This window comes from Paramormyrops kingsleyae, chromosome 3 (assembly GCF_048594095.1).
Source record: "Paramormyrops kingsleyae isolate MSU_618 chromosome 3, PKINGS_0.4, whole genome shotgun sequence".
Lineage (NCBI taxonomy): Eukaryota > Metazoa > Chordata > Actinopteri > Osteoglossiformes > Mormyridae > Paramormyrops > Paramormyrops kingsleyae.
The window spans coordinates 25454887-25469548 of NC_132799.1; the positions used below are offsets into that span (position 1 = coordinate 25454887).

Genomic DNA, 14662 nt, shown 5'->3' on the forward strand with positions numbered 1-14662 from the left:
GGTTATGACAAGGAGGCCGGAACTGTGTGGGGTCTCGCCCACAGCGGGCCGTGGAGATCGGGAGCGAGCTTCCAGGCCTGCGGCTGAAAAGCCTGTTTGTGGGTGGAATTCTGGGGGACAACGGGACCGTCCGGGACGGCTTCCATGGCTGCATGCAGGTAAGGAGCTTCTGTTAGCAGCGCCACCTACAGGTAAATTAAGGAAATTTCCTGGAAGGGGTACCAGCTTCTCACACTGCCGCTCACATGTAGTTATGTGCAATTCCCCGCTATTGGTCCCCTCTCCCCCTCCCCTTTTGAAGCAGCATACCTGTGCTCACCTGCAGAGGGCAGGCCGTAAACCCGCACTGTCTTGTAGGGTGTTCGTATGGGTGAGACGGCCACCAACACGGCCAACGTGAACATGCAGGAAGGCCTGGCGATGGGAGTGGAGGACGGCTGCTTGCCCGCGGACCCCTGCGCCTCCCACACCTGCCCCGAGCACAGCCGCTGCAGCGACCTCTGGAACGCCTTCTCCTGCGTCTGTGATCCAGGTGCAAGAACCGAGACTTCATATCTAACTCCCGACCGGTGCTCCAAAGCACCTCGATAGACCTACCCCCCCAACAATAAAGCCAAACTGGGGCGATGGCAGCTGGTGTGTGGCGCGGGAGGTTAGACCTGTGTGTCTGTCACTGGAAGGTCCCCGGTTTGAATGCCATCCTCAGCAGGGCAACTGAGTAGCTACATCTTTGCTGGGCCCTTGAGGAAAGCCCTTAACCCCCTATAAAATGTTGCTGGGGTGTTGGATAAAAGGCTGACCCTGTGCTCAGACCCCAGACATCACTCTCACCTGTGTGTGTCTGTCTGTGTCTTAATGTTAATGTTAAAACGTTAGTCTGTTCTTCTACTCTGGACCTGAACTACCCACCCCTGGATGTGTACTGTGGACTGCCCCCCCCCCCCCCCCCCCACTACGCCGAGGGAATTTTAGCATTGAGGAGCAAATCACAAAATACAGAGCAGCATCAGTGATTGTCATTGTCCAGCAGCTGTTTACATTGGGGCCCCCCCTGTCGTACCCCCACCCGACAGGCTACTTCGGGATGGACTGCATGGACCCCTGTCAGCTGAACCCCTGTGAGCACGTTTCCAGCTGTGTGCGCAGGCCCGGCTCCGCCCACGGCTCCGCCCACGGCTACGCCTGCGAATGTGGACCCAGCTACTACGGCCAGTACTGCGAGAAGAAGTATGAGGCCGGCGACGCCCTCAGCACGAGCCTCGCGCTCGCGATCCCGCCTCACACGCGCTCGTCCCGCTGCCTGCGCCGCTGCTGCCCCAAGGCACCCAGCTGCCATTCCGTTAACTGTGCCAGGAAACCTGTGCACACCTGCCCTCTCTCTAAGCTTTGTCAATCCAGCGAGTCTAATGTAGCCTCTCCTGTGTGAATGCTGTCCCAACAAAGCCCAAAAAATTACATGCAAGTAATCAAAATGTTGATAATTAGTGTCTGTTGCCATGTGATTTACATTTCTGTAGTTTCCGTGCAGTCATGCCTGTGTTTTGTGGTTTCTTATAGTCTACAAGCAGGCATCTGTGTTTGCATGGACTGTGTTGTTTATGTAGTATGGGTGCAGTTAATCTTGTTTGTATAGACTCTCGACAGGCATTTTATGTTTATATAGCATCTGTGCAGACCAACACAGGGACGGCTGTCTGAGATGGCCATCCAATAGCAGGGACTAACACAGGGACTGGGGTCTGAGAGGGTCATCCAATAGCAGAGACTAACACAGGGACTGCTGTTTGAGAGGGCCATCAAATAGCAGAGACTAACACAGGGACTGCTGTTTGAGAGGGCCATCCAATAGCAGAGACTAACACAGGGACTGGCGTCTGAGATGGCCATCCAATAACAGAGACTAACACAGGGACTGCTGTCTGAGAGGGCCATCCAATACAGAGACTAACACAGGGACTGGGGTCAGAGATGGCCATCCAATAGCAGAGACTAACACAGGGACTGGGGTCTGAGAGGGCCATCCAATAGCAGGGACTAACACAGGGACTGTGGTGTCAGAGAGCCATCCAGTAGCAGGGACTAACACAGGGACTGGGGTCTGAGAGGGCCATCCAATAGCAGAGACTAACACAGGGACTGGGGTCTGAGAGGGCCATCCAATAGCAGAGACTAACACAGGGACTGTGGTGTCAGAGAGCCATCCAATAGCAGGACTAACACAGGGACTGGGGTCTGAGAGGGCCATCCAGTAGCAGAGACTAACACAGGGACTGGGGTCTGAGAGGGCCATCCAATAGCAGAGACTAACACAGGGACTGGGGTCTGAGAGGGCCATCCAGTAGCAGAGACTAACACAGGGACTGGGGTCTGAGAGGGCCATCCAGTAGCAGAGACTAACACAGGGACTGGGGTCTGAGAGGGCCATCCAATACCAGAGACTAACACAGGGACTGCTGTCTGAGAGGGTCATCCAATACCAGAGACTAACACAGGGACTGCTGTCTGAGAGGGTCATCCAATAGCAGAGACTAACACAGGGACTGGGGTCTGAGAGGGCCATCCAATAGCAGAGACTAACACAGGGACTGGGGTCTGAGAGGGCCATCCAATAGCAGAGACTAAGACAGGGACTGGGGTCTGAGAGAGCCATCCAATAGCAGAGACTAACACGGGGACTGGGGTCTGAGAGAGCCATCCAATAGCAGAGACTAACACGGGGACTGGGGTCTGAGAGGGCCATCCAATAGCAGAGACTAAGACAGGGACTGGGGTCTGAGAGGGCCATCCAATAGCAGAGACTAACACAGGGACTGGGGTCTGAGAGGGCCATCCAATAGCAGAGACTAACACAGGGACTGGGGTCTGAGATGGCCATCCAGTAGCAGAGAATAACACAGGGACTGGGGTCTAATTAGTTGGAATTTCCCTTTGATGTGCTGCAGGTCTGCTGCAAAGACTTTCCCGGTGCAGCAAACTTCGTGGCTTGCCGTTTACGTGCTCATTTTAAAATCCCCCTCAGGGTTGTGGTCTCCAACTTGGCAACCCAGCTCAGCAGTGCAGAGGACATAATTACGATCAACCTGTAGTGTTTACTGTTGATGCTGTATATATAGATGACACGCCATGATATTTTTATTGCGTGCCTTAATTAACCTTCATACACGACTCTACTTCTGTTCCAAAATATTTGCTGTGAAATGATCCACTTCTTTTATTTTGTTGAACAGACCCACTCTGCTATTTTGGTTTTGGCACAGCCTTAAATACCTGATATTCACCTAATGTGCTCTACAGGGTCGAGATCATACATGCCGATGGATCTGTGTTTGGGAAGATTGCTGTGGACTGGCTGTTTTGAACTGAAAGTCTGGAATCCCATTCACTAACATTGGTGTTTTATTTAGACTCATATAGACCACTGGAAAACCTGGCTTCTAAACCAGAAGAGAGACATGAGCAGCTTACAATCAGGAGCCTGTTTATCTGATTCCTGCTAATCTCCAACCGAGGGCTTCATACCCAGAGATTTTGGGAGACATTCACACACAACTCCTGCTCTCTGTGATATTCCAACACATAAATCCTACTTATTTTCCTTTGACAAAATGGATCATTTAAGAAGTGTCTCGTTGCTAAAGGGTTTTCATTATCCCCACTAAAAAGTTTTTCTTTAAAAGCATGAAGGCAGAATTTTACTACATGACTGAAAGATTTACACCCAGTAACTAGAAGGAGGTTATGGAGAAGCAGTGGGATCACAGCAGGAAGGACCTATGCCAGTATGTCAGGTATCACGGGCTCAGCGACCGGCTTCTTAAAGTCTGCACCATTCCTGCAGGGTGGACCAGCCCTGTCCTCGTGGCTGGTGGGGGCACCCAGTCTGTGGGCCCTGTAACTGCGATGTCAGCGAAGGATTCAACCCTGACTGCAACAAGACGACAGGGGAATGCCGGTGTAAGGTAGGAGTGTGTGTGGGGGGGGGGGGTACGGAACATACATTAAACATTTTTTGATTGTACTACATCAGCAAATTCAGTTAACCCCCACTTATCTTAAAATCTGACACTGAATTAAAATTGCTGACTGTAATACAAAGTCTGACCAGTAGCAGGCGCTAACTCATGCCCATTGTGCAGGATAACCACTACAGGCCAGAGAGCGAAGACACCTGCTACCCATGTGACTGCTTCCCGGTGGGCGCCCAGACCCGCACATGTGACCCTCACACTGGCCAGTGCACCTGCAAGGCGGGTGTCATCGGGCGCCAGTGCAACCGCTGCGACAACCCATTCGCCGAGGTGGCGGGCACTGGCTGCGAGGGTACGTGTGCTCTGTGGCGCAGGTTTTGTCCTAGATACCAAGGATCACGCTATTAGCTTATCAGCCTGCATAGCCGAGAGCGTCTTCTACAAGACAGTGCTAAGTTGAGCCGTTTACATTCTCGCTTGCCGTCGTCTTGTAACCCTAGCCACCTGCAGGTAATAATATCATGTTTTATTCTTTATTAGTAATTATATTTGAAGTACTCAAAATGTAACATTGGTAAGAAGTGTATAGTATAACACTGAATGTTCTGGTAATATAAGTAAAAGATATTTTAAGTGTTTTTATTTTAAACTGAAATGTCTTGTCAGATTGAGTTCCTTTTGATTGTTTGACTGCCTGGCGTCTCCCCCACAATGATACGGGGAATCTGACAGCTGCCAGTTCCTGTCTGTTTGCCATCTGCTCTGTCTTTCACCCGCAGTCGTTTACGATGGCTGCCCCAAGGCCTTCGACGCGGGAATCTGGTGGCCCAAGACCAAGTTTGGCCGTCCAGCTGCAATAGACTGTCCAAAGGGCTCGTTCGGTGAGATTTGCCAAGTATCTCTTGGTACATTTCAGAGCCGTTATACAGAAGTGTGCGGTTTTGTGAATAAGCAAGCACCCAGGAAACCAATAATTCAAGTCAGTGTAAAACAGCGTAATTTCTCATTTGTTGTTTTGTCATTTTGTGCCTTAAGATTATTTAAACAGCCCAAATCAGGCCCCCAGATGATGGGTTCTTGTCCTATTCAAAATTTGCTTTTGGTCTGCCAAGACTTCTCTAGGTGTAAATAACACTAAATGCAGTGTTCTGTCCATATGTTTGAGCTCTCATTGACCGTTGTCAGTCGCGTCAATCAGCCAATAAGGTCATTGCCTCTGGAGGGCAGGGCTCTCATGTGAGCGGTCATTGTTGTCCATCTGGTCAAATGGTCTGCGAGGTACGACCATTACCACACATGAATGGGCTCCCTCCACCTTGTAGGCACAGCAGTCCGACACTGCAGCGACGAGAAGGGCTGGCTTCCTCCCAATCTCTTCAACTGTACCACCATGACCTTCTCCCAGCTGAAGACACTGGTGGGTGCCTCACCAAGCAGAACCTTCAAGGGCATCAGGTTTCTCCATGTAGATAATGAGGAGATGTTGGATCTGTGATGAATCCTCCTTCCTCTTTAATTTTATGACCCTTATTTTACTGCTCTGAGGTCACCACATGGGATTCTCTCTCTGTGCATCTCCACCCAGAATGAGGAGCTGCACCGTAATGAGTCCTTGATGGACTCAGAGAAATCCAAGAGCATTGCCCGCATGCTCCAGAATGCCACTGAGCACATGCGCCGCTTCTATGGAAACGACGTCAGGACGGCGTACCAGCTGATCCTGCGGGTCCTGCGATATGAGAACCAACGGCAGGGCTTCGACCTGGCAGCCACTCGGGATGCCCAGTTCAGCCAGGTATGATGGGCAGGGTTAGCTAGTTTGTGGAGAGGGAAATCTTACATGAAATGCTCATATGAGCTCGGCGTTTGGGACACTGATATATATCCGTGGCAATGCTGCAGAACATCATCAGAGCAAGCAGTGCCGTCCTCGACCCAAATAATAAGGAGCACTGGGACCAAATCCAGACATCCGAGGGTGGAACGGCTCACCTGCTCCGGAACTTTGAGGAGTATGCCAATAACATGGTCCAGAACATGAGGAAGACCTACCTGAAACCTTTCACCATTGTCACGGAAAATATGAGTGAGTCGTATACCTAACCCAAGGTGACATCATTCATGGTGCATTTGAAACTGTAGAGGGCTCCTTTGATACTTTTCAAGTATGAATAGAACTGCATTAGTACGTGCATCATGCTATGATAACAGAAGCACATGGTAGGCATGTGGCTTCACACATCCGACGTTCCATTGCTGTCTTCGGCTCTGCTTGTACGTGGGGTAGCTTCCTCCCAATCTGAAGGTTTTAGGTGGAAGATTAAGGACTAATTATATAGCGCTTTTTGTTTCTTTTGTCCAAAGTGACATACATGTGAGGATAGCCTGGGATCAAAGAGTAGAATGAGCCAGTGACCAACATCCCTAAAGCAGTTGGGGTTAATTTCCTTACGCTATGTCTCAGTGATGATGGAATCACTCTGCTAGCCACAAGATTCGAACCCACAAACTTATGGACATGGGCACAGTTTGCTGAGCTACTGGCTTACCTTTAATTAGTGTCTGTGAGTGTCCTGTGATAGACTGGCACCCCGTCAGGGTGATCCTGTCTTCCTTGCATATATTTTCTTGGTCCTCTTTATATATTTTTTCTCCTTTCTGGTCAGTTGTTGCTGTCGATTATCTGGATACCTCCAATCAAGACCAGGCCAAGATGCCACGTTTCCAGGATATCCAGAATGCTTATCCCAAAGACCTGGAGTCTTCCGTGCGGTTTCCGGAATTCACTTCCAAATTCAGCCAGGATGAAGGTAGAACCAAAAGACACGAGCAATACTGGCATGTTTGGACCCTGTAGAAATGCTGTTCTAACTACTTACAGTGACAAGACTTCCTAGAATTTTGAAGGTCTTGTCCATGTGGAATTTAAGCAGCTAGTTCACCTTCTCGCTCCATAAGCTCCACAGCATCTTCTCAACGTGCTTCTCCACAGTAGAACACAGAGGGGATCCTTCTCTTCAGACCAAGGGCCGCACCAAGAAGAGACGTGATGCTGAGAATGTTGTCCCTCTTCCAGTTGCCATGGTGATCATCTACAGGTCACTGGGCCAACTGTTACCAGAACACTATGACCCAGACCGTCGGAGTTTGAGGTGCCCCTCTCCTTCCGTAGGGACATGGAACTCCATGTGCTAAGGACTATAACTTTGAAGCTTCAGGCCGTAATCAGCAGATAAGAACATCTTTTTGTGTCCAGGTTGCCTACCCGCCCAGTTATCAACACCCCCATCGTTAGCACTGCTGTCCACAGTGAAGGGGGACTTTTGCCGAGCCTCCTGGAAAAGCCAGTCATCTTGGAATACACCTTGCTGAAGACTGAGGACCGGACCAAACCTATTTGTGTGTTTTGGAACCATTCCATTGCGTAGGTGCCAACTCATCACACAAATGACAAATTTGAACTGTGTTGTCTAGCAATGAGATATAGCATTGAGGCTTACATTGTTTAATTGCTGTGGTGCAGGATTGGAGGGACGGGCGGATGGTCCTCGAAGGGCTGTGAGCTGTTCTTCAGGAATGCCACCCACATCAGCTGCCAGTGTAACCACATGACCAGTTTCGCCGTGCTCATGGACATCTCTAAGCGAGAGGTGCTCTTCCTGCACGTTAACCTACATCGTTTAACGTAGAGAGTTCAGGATTATACCATAAATGTATTCAAAGGGGAAAATACTGAAATTCATATTTTTTATACTTTCAAATAATTAAATTATGATTCATATAATATTCATGAATATTAAGAAGCCAGGTTTTTTTTTTTAGGAATGACTAAATGCAGATTTTGGGGTCTTGTTGTGAAGTCTTTTATGAAGACCCCCCTGTTCTAACACCCCCACTTCCCCCAGCATGGGGACGTCCTGCCCCTGAAGATTGTCACTTACACCGCGGTGTCGGCATCACTGCTGGCCCTGCTCCTCACCTTCATCCTACTGGCTGCCGTTCGCAAGGTGCGATCCAACCTCCACAACATCCACAAGAACCTGGTGGCGGCGCTCTTCCTCTCTGAGCTCGTCTTCCTCATCGGCATCAACCAGACCGACAACCCGGTGAGAAAGCGCCCACACGCCGAATCCATCCGCTGGTCCGTCCATCAATCCACCCATCTATTTATCTACCCACACATCCATGCAACATCTATGCAGAATAATGTCTGAAGACTCCCAGTCCCAGGGAGCACTGGCTCCAACGCAGGTCTCATCCTGGACAGCTTGCTGCCACTCTTCAGATACCATTAGCCAGTCTGTCGCAGGAACATCAGCCAAGGGAAATATTTCAAAGGCCTACAGAGAAGCTTTTTAGTCTGTGTGAAACCACTGACTATTTATTTACATTAACAATACATATTGAGAAAAGGTTCTTTGATCACAATGAGCAAACAGATGGGATTGGAGTGGCTGGCAAACCAGCCTCTCAGCTTCCAACTAGCACTATGAAGGCGGGAGAATTATCCCAAGATCAGCTCTGATTGGTTCCTTTATGTTGGGGTCATAGGGCAACATTCACTCTCACCAGAAGGGGGGGGGGGGCTGCAGTGGTCCTGTGGGCATATACTGTGGACAAAACCTTCCCCCATTATGGGTTACTCTATCAGGGCAGTAGCAGCTCTCCATCTCAAGACCTTCTAACCATCCCCCCTACTCTCTAGTTCGTCTGCATGATGGTGGCCATTCTGCTGCATTACTGCTGCGTGTGCATCTTTGCCTGGATGTTTGTGGAGGGCCTGCACGTCTACCGCATGCTGACTGAGCTGCGCAACATCGACCACGGCCACATGCGCTTCTACTACGCCATCGGCTGGGGCGTCTCCGCCGTCGTTGTGGGTAGGGAGCACCCCACACGCTCGTATGACCATAATCACCCCACACGCTCGTATGACCATAATCACCCCACACGCTCGTATGACCATAATCACCCCACACGCTCGTATGACCATAATCACCCCACACGCTCGTATGACCATAATCACCCAACACGCTCGTATGACCATAATAACCCCACACGCTCGTATGACTATAATCACCCCACACGCTCGTATGACTATAATCACCCCACACGCTCGTATGACCATAATCACCCCACACGCTCGTATGACCATAATCACCCCACACGCTCGTATGACCATAATCACCCCACACGCTCGTATGACCATAATAACCCCACACGCTCGTATGACCATGATCACCCCACACGCTCGTATGACCATGATCACCCCACACGCTCGTATGACCATAATCACCCCACACGCTCGTATGACCATGATCACCCCACACGCTCGTATGACCATGATCACCCCACACGCTCGTATGACCATAATCACCCCACACGCTCGTATGACCATTATCACCCCACACGCTCGTATGACCATAATAACCCCACACGCTCGTATGACCATGATCACCCCACACGCTCGTATGACCATGATCACCCCACACGCTCGTATGACTATAATCACCCCACACGCTCGTATGACCATAATAACCCCACACGCTCGTATGACCATAATCACCCCACACGCTCGTATGACTATAATCACCCCACACGCTCGTATGACCATAATCACCCCACACGCTCGTATGACCATAATCACCCCACACGCTCGTATGACTATAATAACCCCACACGCTCGTATGACCATAATCATCCCACACGCTCGTATGACTATAATCACCCCACACGCTCGTATGACTATAATCACCCCACACGCTCGTATGACCATAAACACCCCACACCCTCGTATGACCATAATCACCCCACACGCTCGTATGACCATAATCACCTCACACGCTCGTATGACTATATAATCACCCCACACGCTCGTATGACCATAATCACCCCACAGGCTCGTAGGGCCATAATAACCCCACACGCTTGCATGACTATAATCACCCCACACGCTCGTATGACTATAAATTCTGTTGCTGGCACTGTACTTCCAGTCAGCAAATTTTAGTGCCTGCACTATTTTTTGTGAAATAAATTTGGTTAAAAAATTTTCAAATTTGAGTCCTCACTAAAGAAAAATGTGGGTCCTGTGACTATCAACTGTGGAGTTCTGCAGCAGATCTCTTTGTGGTTGTCAAACCCATGACCTTCTGGTGCCTGTACTGAAACACAATGCGGTACCCTTGTGGTCATTCTCAGACTGAGAGATCTCTGTGAGAAATGTGGTGCCACAGAATACCGTCTCTTCTGAAAGCCCCCCCGACCGGGGTGATTGCCGCTGCTGATGTGTGGCATTGAATCCAGCGTGGTGTCAGGTTCCTGGCTGGCGTGAGCTCAAAGGCCGTGGTATAGCGCCAAACTCCTGGGGCAATGTGACTCTTTTCGTCCCTCCCCCAGTAACAGAATGACGGTCAGATCCGCTTACAGTGTAGTGGTGCTGTTCCCTCACCATTGTTCAGCCCTACATCTTTTCCTGGTCCCGTCTCAGGCTTGGCTGTGGGGTTGGACCCGCAGGGGTACGGGAACCCCGACTTCTGCTGGCTCTCGCTGTATGACACCCTCATCTGGAGTTTGTTTGGTCCGTCCTCTCTGGTTGTCCTGGTGAGTCCTTACGGGTCCTTCTGCTACCAGCTTGTGTCTCTCTGTTTCTCTGCTTCTCCATATTTTTTGCACATTAGTTCAAGTAAAAAAAAATTCCGTCGTAGAATGTGTGGTGAAATGCACGGTTGATTAAAATATGGAAAACGGGACATACATTTAGACAGAGACATCACATTAAAGGCGTGTGATCTCAGGCCTTACACTTATAAACACTTCATGCTGCAGATCAGGGGAGCAGAGGCTTGTACACAATGTCTTCATTCTCAGGTCAATGTGGTGATATTCGCGCTGGCTTTGAGGGCAACTTGTGGACGGAGGCACCGGTCATTAGAAAAGTCGGGCTTCATGTGAGTGCACAGATACGCCCTCGTCTACAGCACGATGGCTGATCCCTGACCACACCTGCAGATGAAATGCAAAATATATCTGCCATGGGAGGGAACGTTTATATACGCCTCTCTTCCTCAGTTCAGCCCTGCGGAGTGCCTTCCTGCTGCTGCTGCTCATCAGCGCCACCTGGCTGCTGGGTCTGATGGCGGTCAACAGTGACATCATGGTCTTCCATTACCTCTTCGCCACTTTCTGCTGTCTGGAGGTGGGTCCAAATATCTGGGTGTTTGAGTCAGCTCATATGTTCAGACTCAAGATTTTGATGTATAATCCTCCATCCATTTTCTTTTAGGGTATATTCGTCTTTCTCTTCTACTGTGTCTTCAGCAAAGATGTGCGGAAGAGTCTCAGGAAGGTCTTTGCGGGGAAGAAGGCCCTTCTGGATGAGTCGAGCACCACTCGTGCCTCGCTGCTGACTGTACGTTGTGACTCTTCTTCCTAACTCTTCATTCTTTTTCATCATCTGATGATGCCACACCTGATCATTCTAATAGAAAATGCTGATTCAAAGAGTCATGACCTGTTTATTTAGAAATATCTAGTATAATTAGACTATTCAGACTTGAGGGTTACTAGGGGTTTATAACTTTTGCAGACACAGATTTGTGTTAATTCTGCAAAGGCTGTCAAAGAATAATCTAGAAAACCTACGTTTGTGTCTGGTGCTCACACGTCTGTCTACATGCCTCCATGCAGCGCTCACTGAACTGCAACACATTCGCAGAGGAGAGCGCCCTGTACCGCACACCTATTGGGGAGTCTACCGTATCCATGGAGACCAGCATCAGGTCAGCCAAGAGTCGCCAAAGCTACTTTGCTCATGCTCTCAGGTGACCAGTTGATGGGGGCTCGCCCTGCCCACTCTGCCACCTCACCCCCCCACCACCCCACACTTCACACTTGCCGTGCCTGCATGCACTATGCCAGCCACCGCCAGAATGATGTGCTTACTTGCACAAACACAAGGTAAACGCGGCTTTGTGTCTGTGGCTTGCACCAGCTGTCACAGGGCACAGTTCCGTGTCTCTGGATATATTTATGCTTCTGTTTTTGTTACTCATTCAGATTCCCAACCCTAGCCACTGTATATAACTGTTGTCATTTCTCCATTAATTGAATTAACCTCAGAGATGGTAAAATCAGCCTTTCTTTTTCCCAGGGATATGAGATTACAAACTGGGGCTCCATAATTTTGTGCTGATTTTTTGCCCCATATTCAAATGATTTGTTTTTACCTTTTGAAAACATGCTGTTTGATTAGGGTCCGCTTTGGGAATCAGGAGAACAGGGCGTGCAGTTTTAGAGGGGGTGGGTACAGCGGCTGGGGGCAACCAGGAGACACAAAACAAAACTGCCTGGAAGTTAGAACCTTTGCCGTCAGACCCAGCCCAGGACACAGTGTTGGCCGTGTGATGTTGTCTGTGTTGCAACCTTACCATGGAATACAGTATCTGTCAAATATGGACCTTCGTTGTGCCTGCCCGGCTTTGAACAGCTGCGCCGTGACTGCCCTCGCCTGCTGGGCCTCGGACAGCTGCGCCGTGACTGCCCTCGCCTGCTGGGCCTCGGACAGCTGCGCCGTGACTGCCCTCGCCTGCTGGGCCTCGAACAGCTGTGCTGTGGTTGCCCTTGCCTGCTGGGCCTCGGACGGCTGTGCTGTGGCTGCCCTATCCTACTGGGGCCCTTCCCACAGCTTCCCATCTTTGTTTCGGCAGGGATGAGTCTGGACAGAAACCTGGTATCTTCTCGGGCACAGCCAGAGCTGGACACACCAACAAGGACTCCTCTGTTTTCCCCCGGAATGGTACCAAGGGTGAAGGTACGAGAGTTTGGGGGGGGGCTAGCTATCATACACTACTGCAGCTCCAACACAGATCCCTGAGATCCCCAGGACTCTTCCTTCCTCCCTCAGTCTCTAAGACATGTTCCAATGCCTACAGTAAGACCATGGGTAGTTAAGGGTTCGCCTGTGGTTTCACGCATTTTAGTGTTAGATTTCAGACTCATCCTCCAGTTCTGGAGCTTGCTGATAGTGGCTCTCTGTGCTACCCTAGACTCCGACTCTGACAGCGAGCTCTCTGCAGATGAGCACAGCATCTCCTATGCCTCCTCCCACTCGTCTGACAGTGAGGGGGATGAAGGGAAGGTGAAGGCCAAGTGGAACTCTGATACAACCAAGAACAATGAGCGCCAGCTCCTACATAGCACCCATAAAGGTACTGTACCCTCGCCCACTGCCTACAATGTACCCTCTGCTCAGCAGTACAAATGAGCACTCCCACAGTTTTGGTCATAATGCTAACGACTATTAACAAGCACTCTCACAGTCTCTGTCAAAATACTCACACAATCTGGGTCATAATGCTGATGAGCATTAATAAGTACTCGCACAGTCAAAGTCAAAATGCTAATCAGCATTAACAAATACTCACAGTCTGGGTCATAATTGTCACGATCTGTCACAATCCGTGCATGAGTGGGGAGCGAGAAAGCAATTCCGGTAGCCAGAAATCCAAACAAACGGATTTATTATGGGGAAACAAGGGAAATACAGGACCTCGCTTCTTCTTTCTCCGGGTCGGGGCTTTCAGTGGAGGCTGGGATTCTCCGCGGAGGTCCATCGGCGGATCGGGAAACCATTCGTTGTTGGGCTCGATCAACTGGGTCCTATGCTCGGTCAGCCTCTCTCGTAGCAGCTGGAGAATTTTGAGCAAATCCTCCGCAAGATGTGTGTCATCAGTGAGGGACATCTCCTCCAAAATGTCCAGCTTTGGCTGGCTAATGCCCAGGCCACCGGATCTTCTCGGACCTCCGGCTGGGCCAGCCAGTAAAGGACCTCATCAACCTGACCGAGCTAAACATCCTCGGTTAGGGGGGGTTACCTTCTTGTTGAGATCTGTCGTTCTGTCACGATCTGTCACAATCCGTGCGTGAGCAGGGAGCGAGGAAGCAACTCCGGGAACAGACGGTAATGAACATCAATGACAGATCTGGAGAAACTGACTCGGACATAGACTTAAATACACAGGACTAAACAAGCAAAACAGAAAACAGCTGATTACAATCAGGGTTTCGCACAAAGTCAACGAGGGGGCATGGCACACAGGAGGATTGGACGGGCCGGGCGTGAAAATAATAGCAATGAGCATTAACAAGTACTTAGCCTTAGTCTTAGTTCATAATGCTAGCGAGCATTATAAAATACTTGCACCATCTTGGTCATAATTCTAATGAGCATTAGCAAGCACTCGCAAAGCATCAGTCACAATGCTATAGTCTTACTGTCTTTGTCCCTAATTATAGCAAATTCCATCATCTTGCAAAAGTGAACATTGAGCTTTTGAAGTATATCAGATTCCAAAGTTTATTGCGCTCATACTGTAGGTTGCAGAATAAGTCCTTACAGTGAATAAGCGCTAAATTAGACATTCTTACATATTTTCCAACTTAACTATTACTTCCTGCGTCTATTGATTCAGTGGATGTAGTATCCAATCATGTGCAGCCTAACTGGCCGGTGGAAGTGACAACAGCCAGTGACAGCGAAAGCCCCAGCAGGCCAGAGAAACTGCGGGTGGAGATGCGGGTGAATGTGGAGTTGCATCCCGAGATCAAACTAAACCACCTGGAAGAGATGCCCCAAGGCCAGGAGGACCCTCCACCCGACAACAAGCGCCAGTCGGAGCAGAGGAAGGGTAAGA

The 14662-nt window shown here is 49.8% G+C and overlaps 1 protein-coding gene across 4 annotated transcripts in view; it reads left to right on the top strand.

The window, feature by feature from the left end:
* LOC111837797 (cadherin EGF LAG seven-pass G-type receptor 1-like) overlaps window positions 1-14662 on the top strand; it is a 56590-nt gene that overhangs the window by 39622 nt on the left and 2306 nt on the right. For 2 of the 4 annotated variants that reach the window (XM_072709947.1, XM_072709949.1), the window contains 23 exons: window positions 45-158; window positions 358-532; window positions 1074-1227; window positions 3839-3959; window positions 4137-4320; window positions 4748-4849; window positions 5291-5385; window positions 5554-5763; window positions 5871-6054; window positions 6635-6778; window positions 6961-7120; window positions 7225-7392; window positions 7492-7618; window positions 7874-8074; window positions 8674-8848; window positions 10459-10571; window positions 10839-10918; window positions 11040-11166; window positions 11254-11379; window positions 11658-11749; window positions 12677-12780; window positions 13016-13177; window positions 14441-14656. In XM_072709947.1, coding sequence (XP_072566048.1) covers window positions 45-158; window positions 358-532; window positions 1074-1227; window positions 3839-3959; window positions 4137-4320; window positions 4748-4849; window positions 5291-5385; window positions 5554-5763; window positions 5871-6054; window positions 6635-6778; window positions 6961-7120; window positions 7225-7392; window positions 7492-7618; window positions 7874-8074; window positions 8674-8848; window positions 10459-10571; window positions 10839-10918; window positions 11040-11166; window positions 11254-11379; window positions 11658-11749; window positions 12677-12780; window positions 13016-13177; window positions 14441-14656 — 3334 coding nt within the window. The remainder of the gene's footprint in view (window positions 1-44; window positions 159-357; window positions 533-1073; window positions 1228-3838; window positions 3960-4136; window positions 4321-4747; window positions 4850-5290; window positions 5386-5553; window positions 5764-5870; window positions 6055-6634; window positions 6779-6960; window positions 7121-7224; window positions 7393-7491; window positions 7619-7873; window positions 8075-8673; window positions 8849-10458; window positions 10572-10838; window positions 10919-11039; window positions 11167-11253; window positions 11380-11657; window positions 11750-12676; window positions 12781-13015; window positions 13178-14440; window positions 14657-14662) is intronic. The other 2 variants (XM_072709948.1, XM_072709950.1) reach the window with 2 other exon arrangements.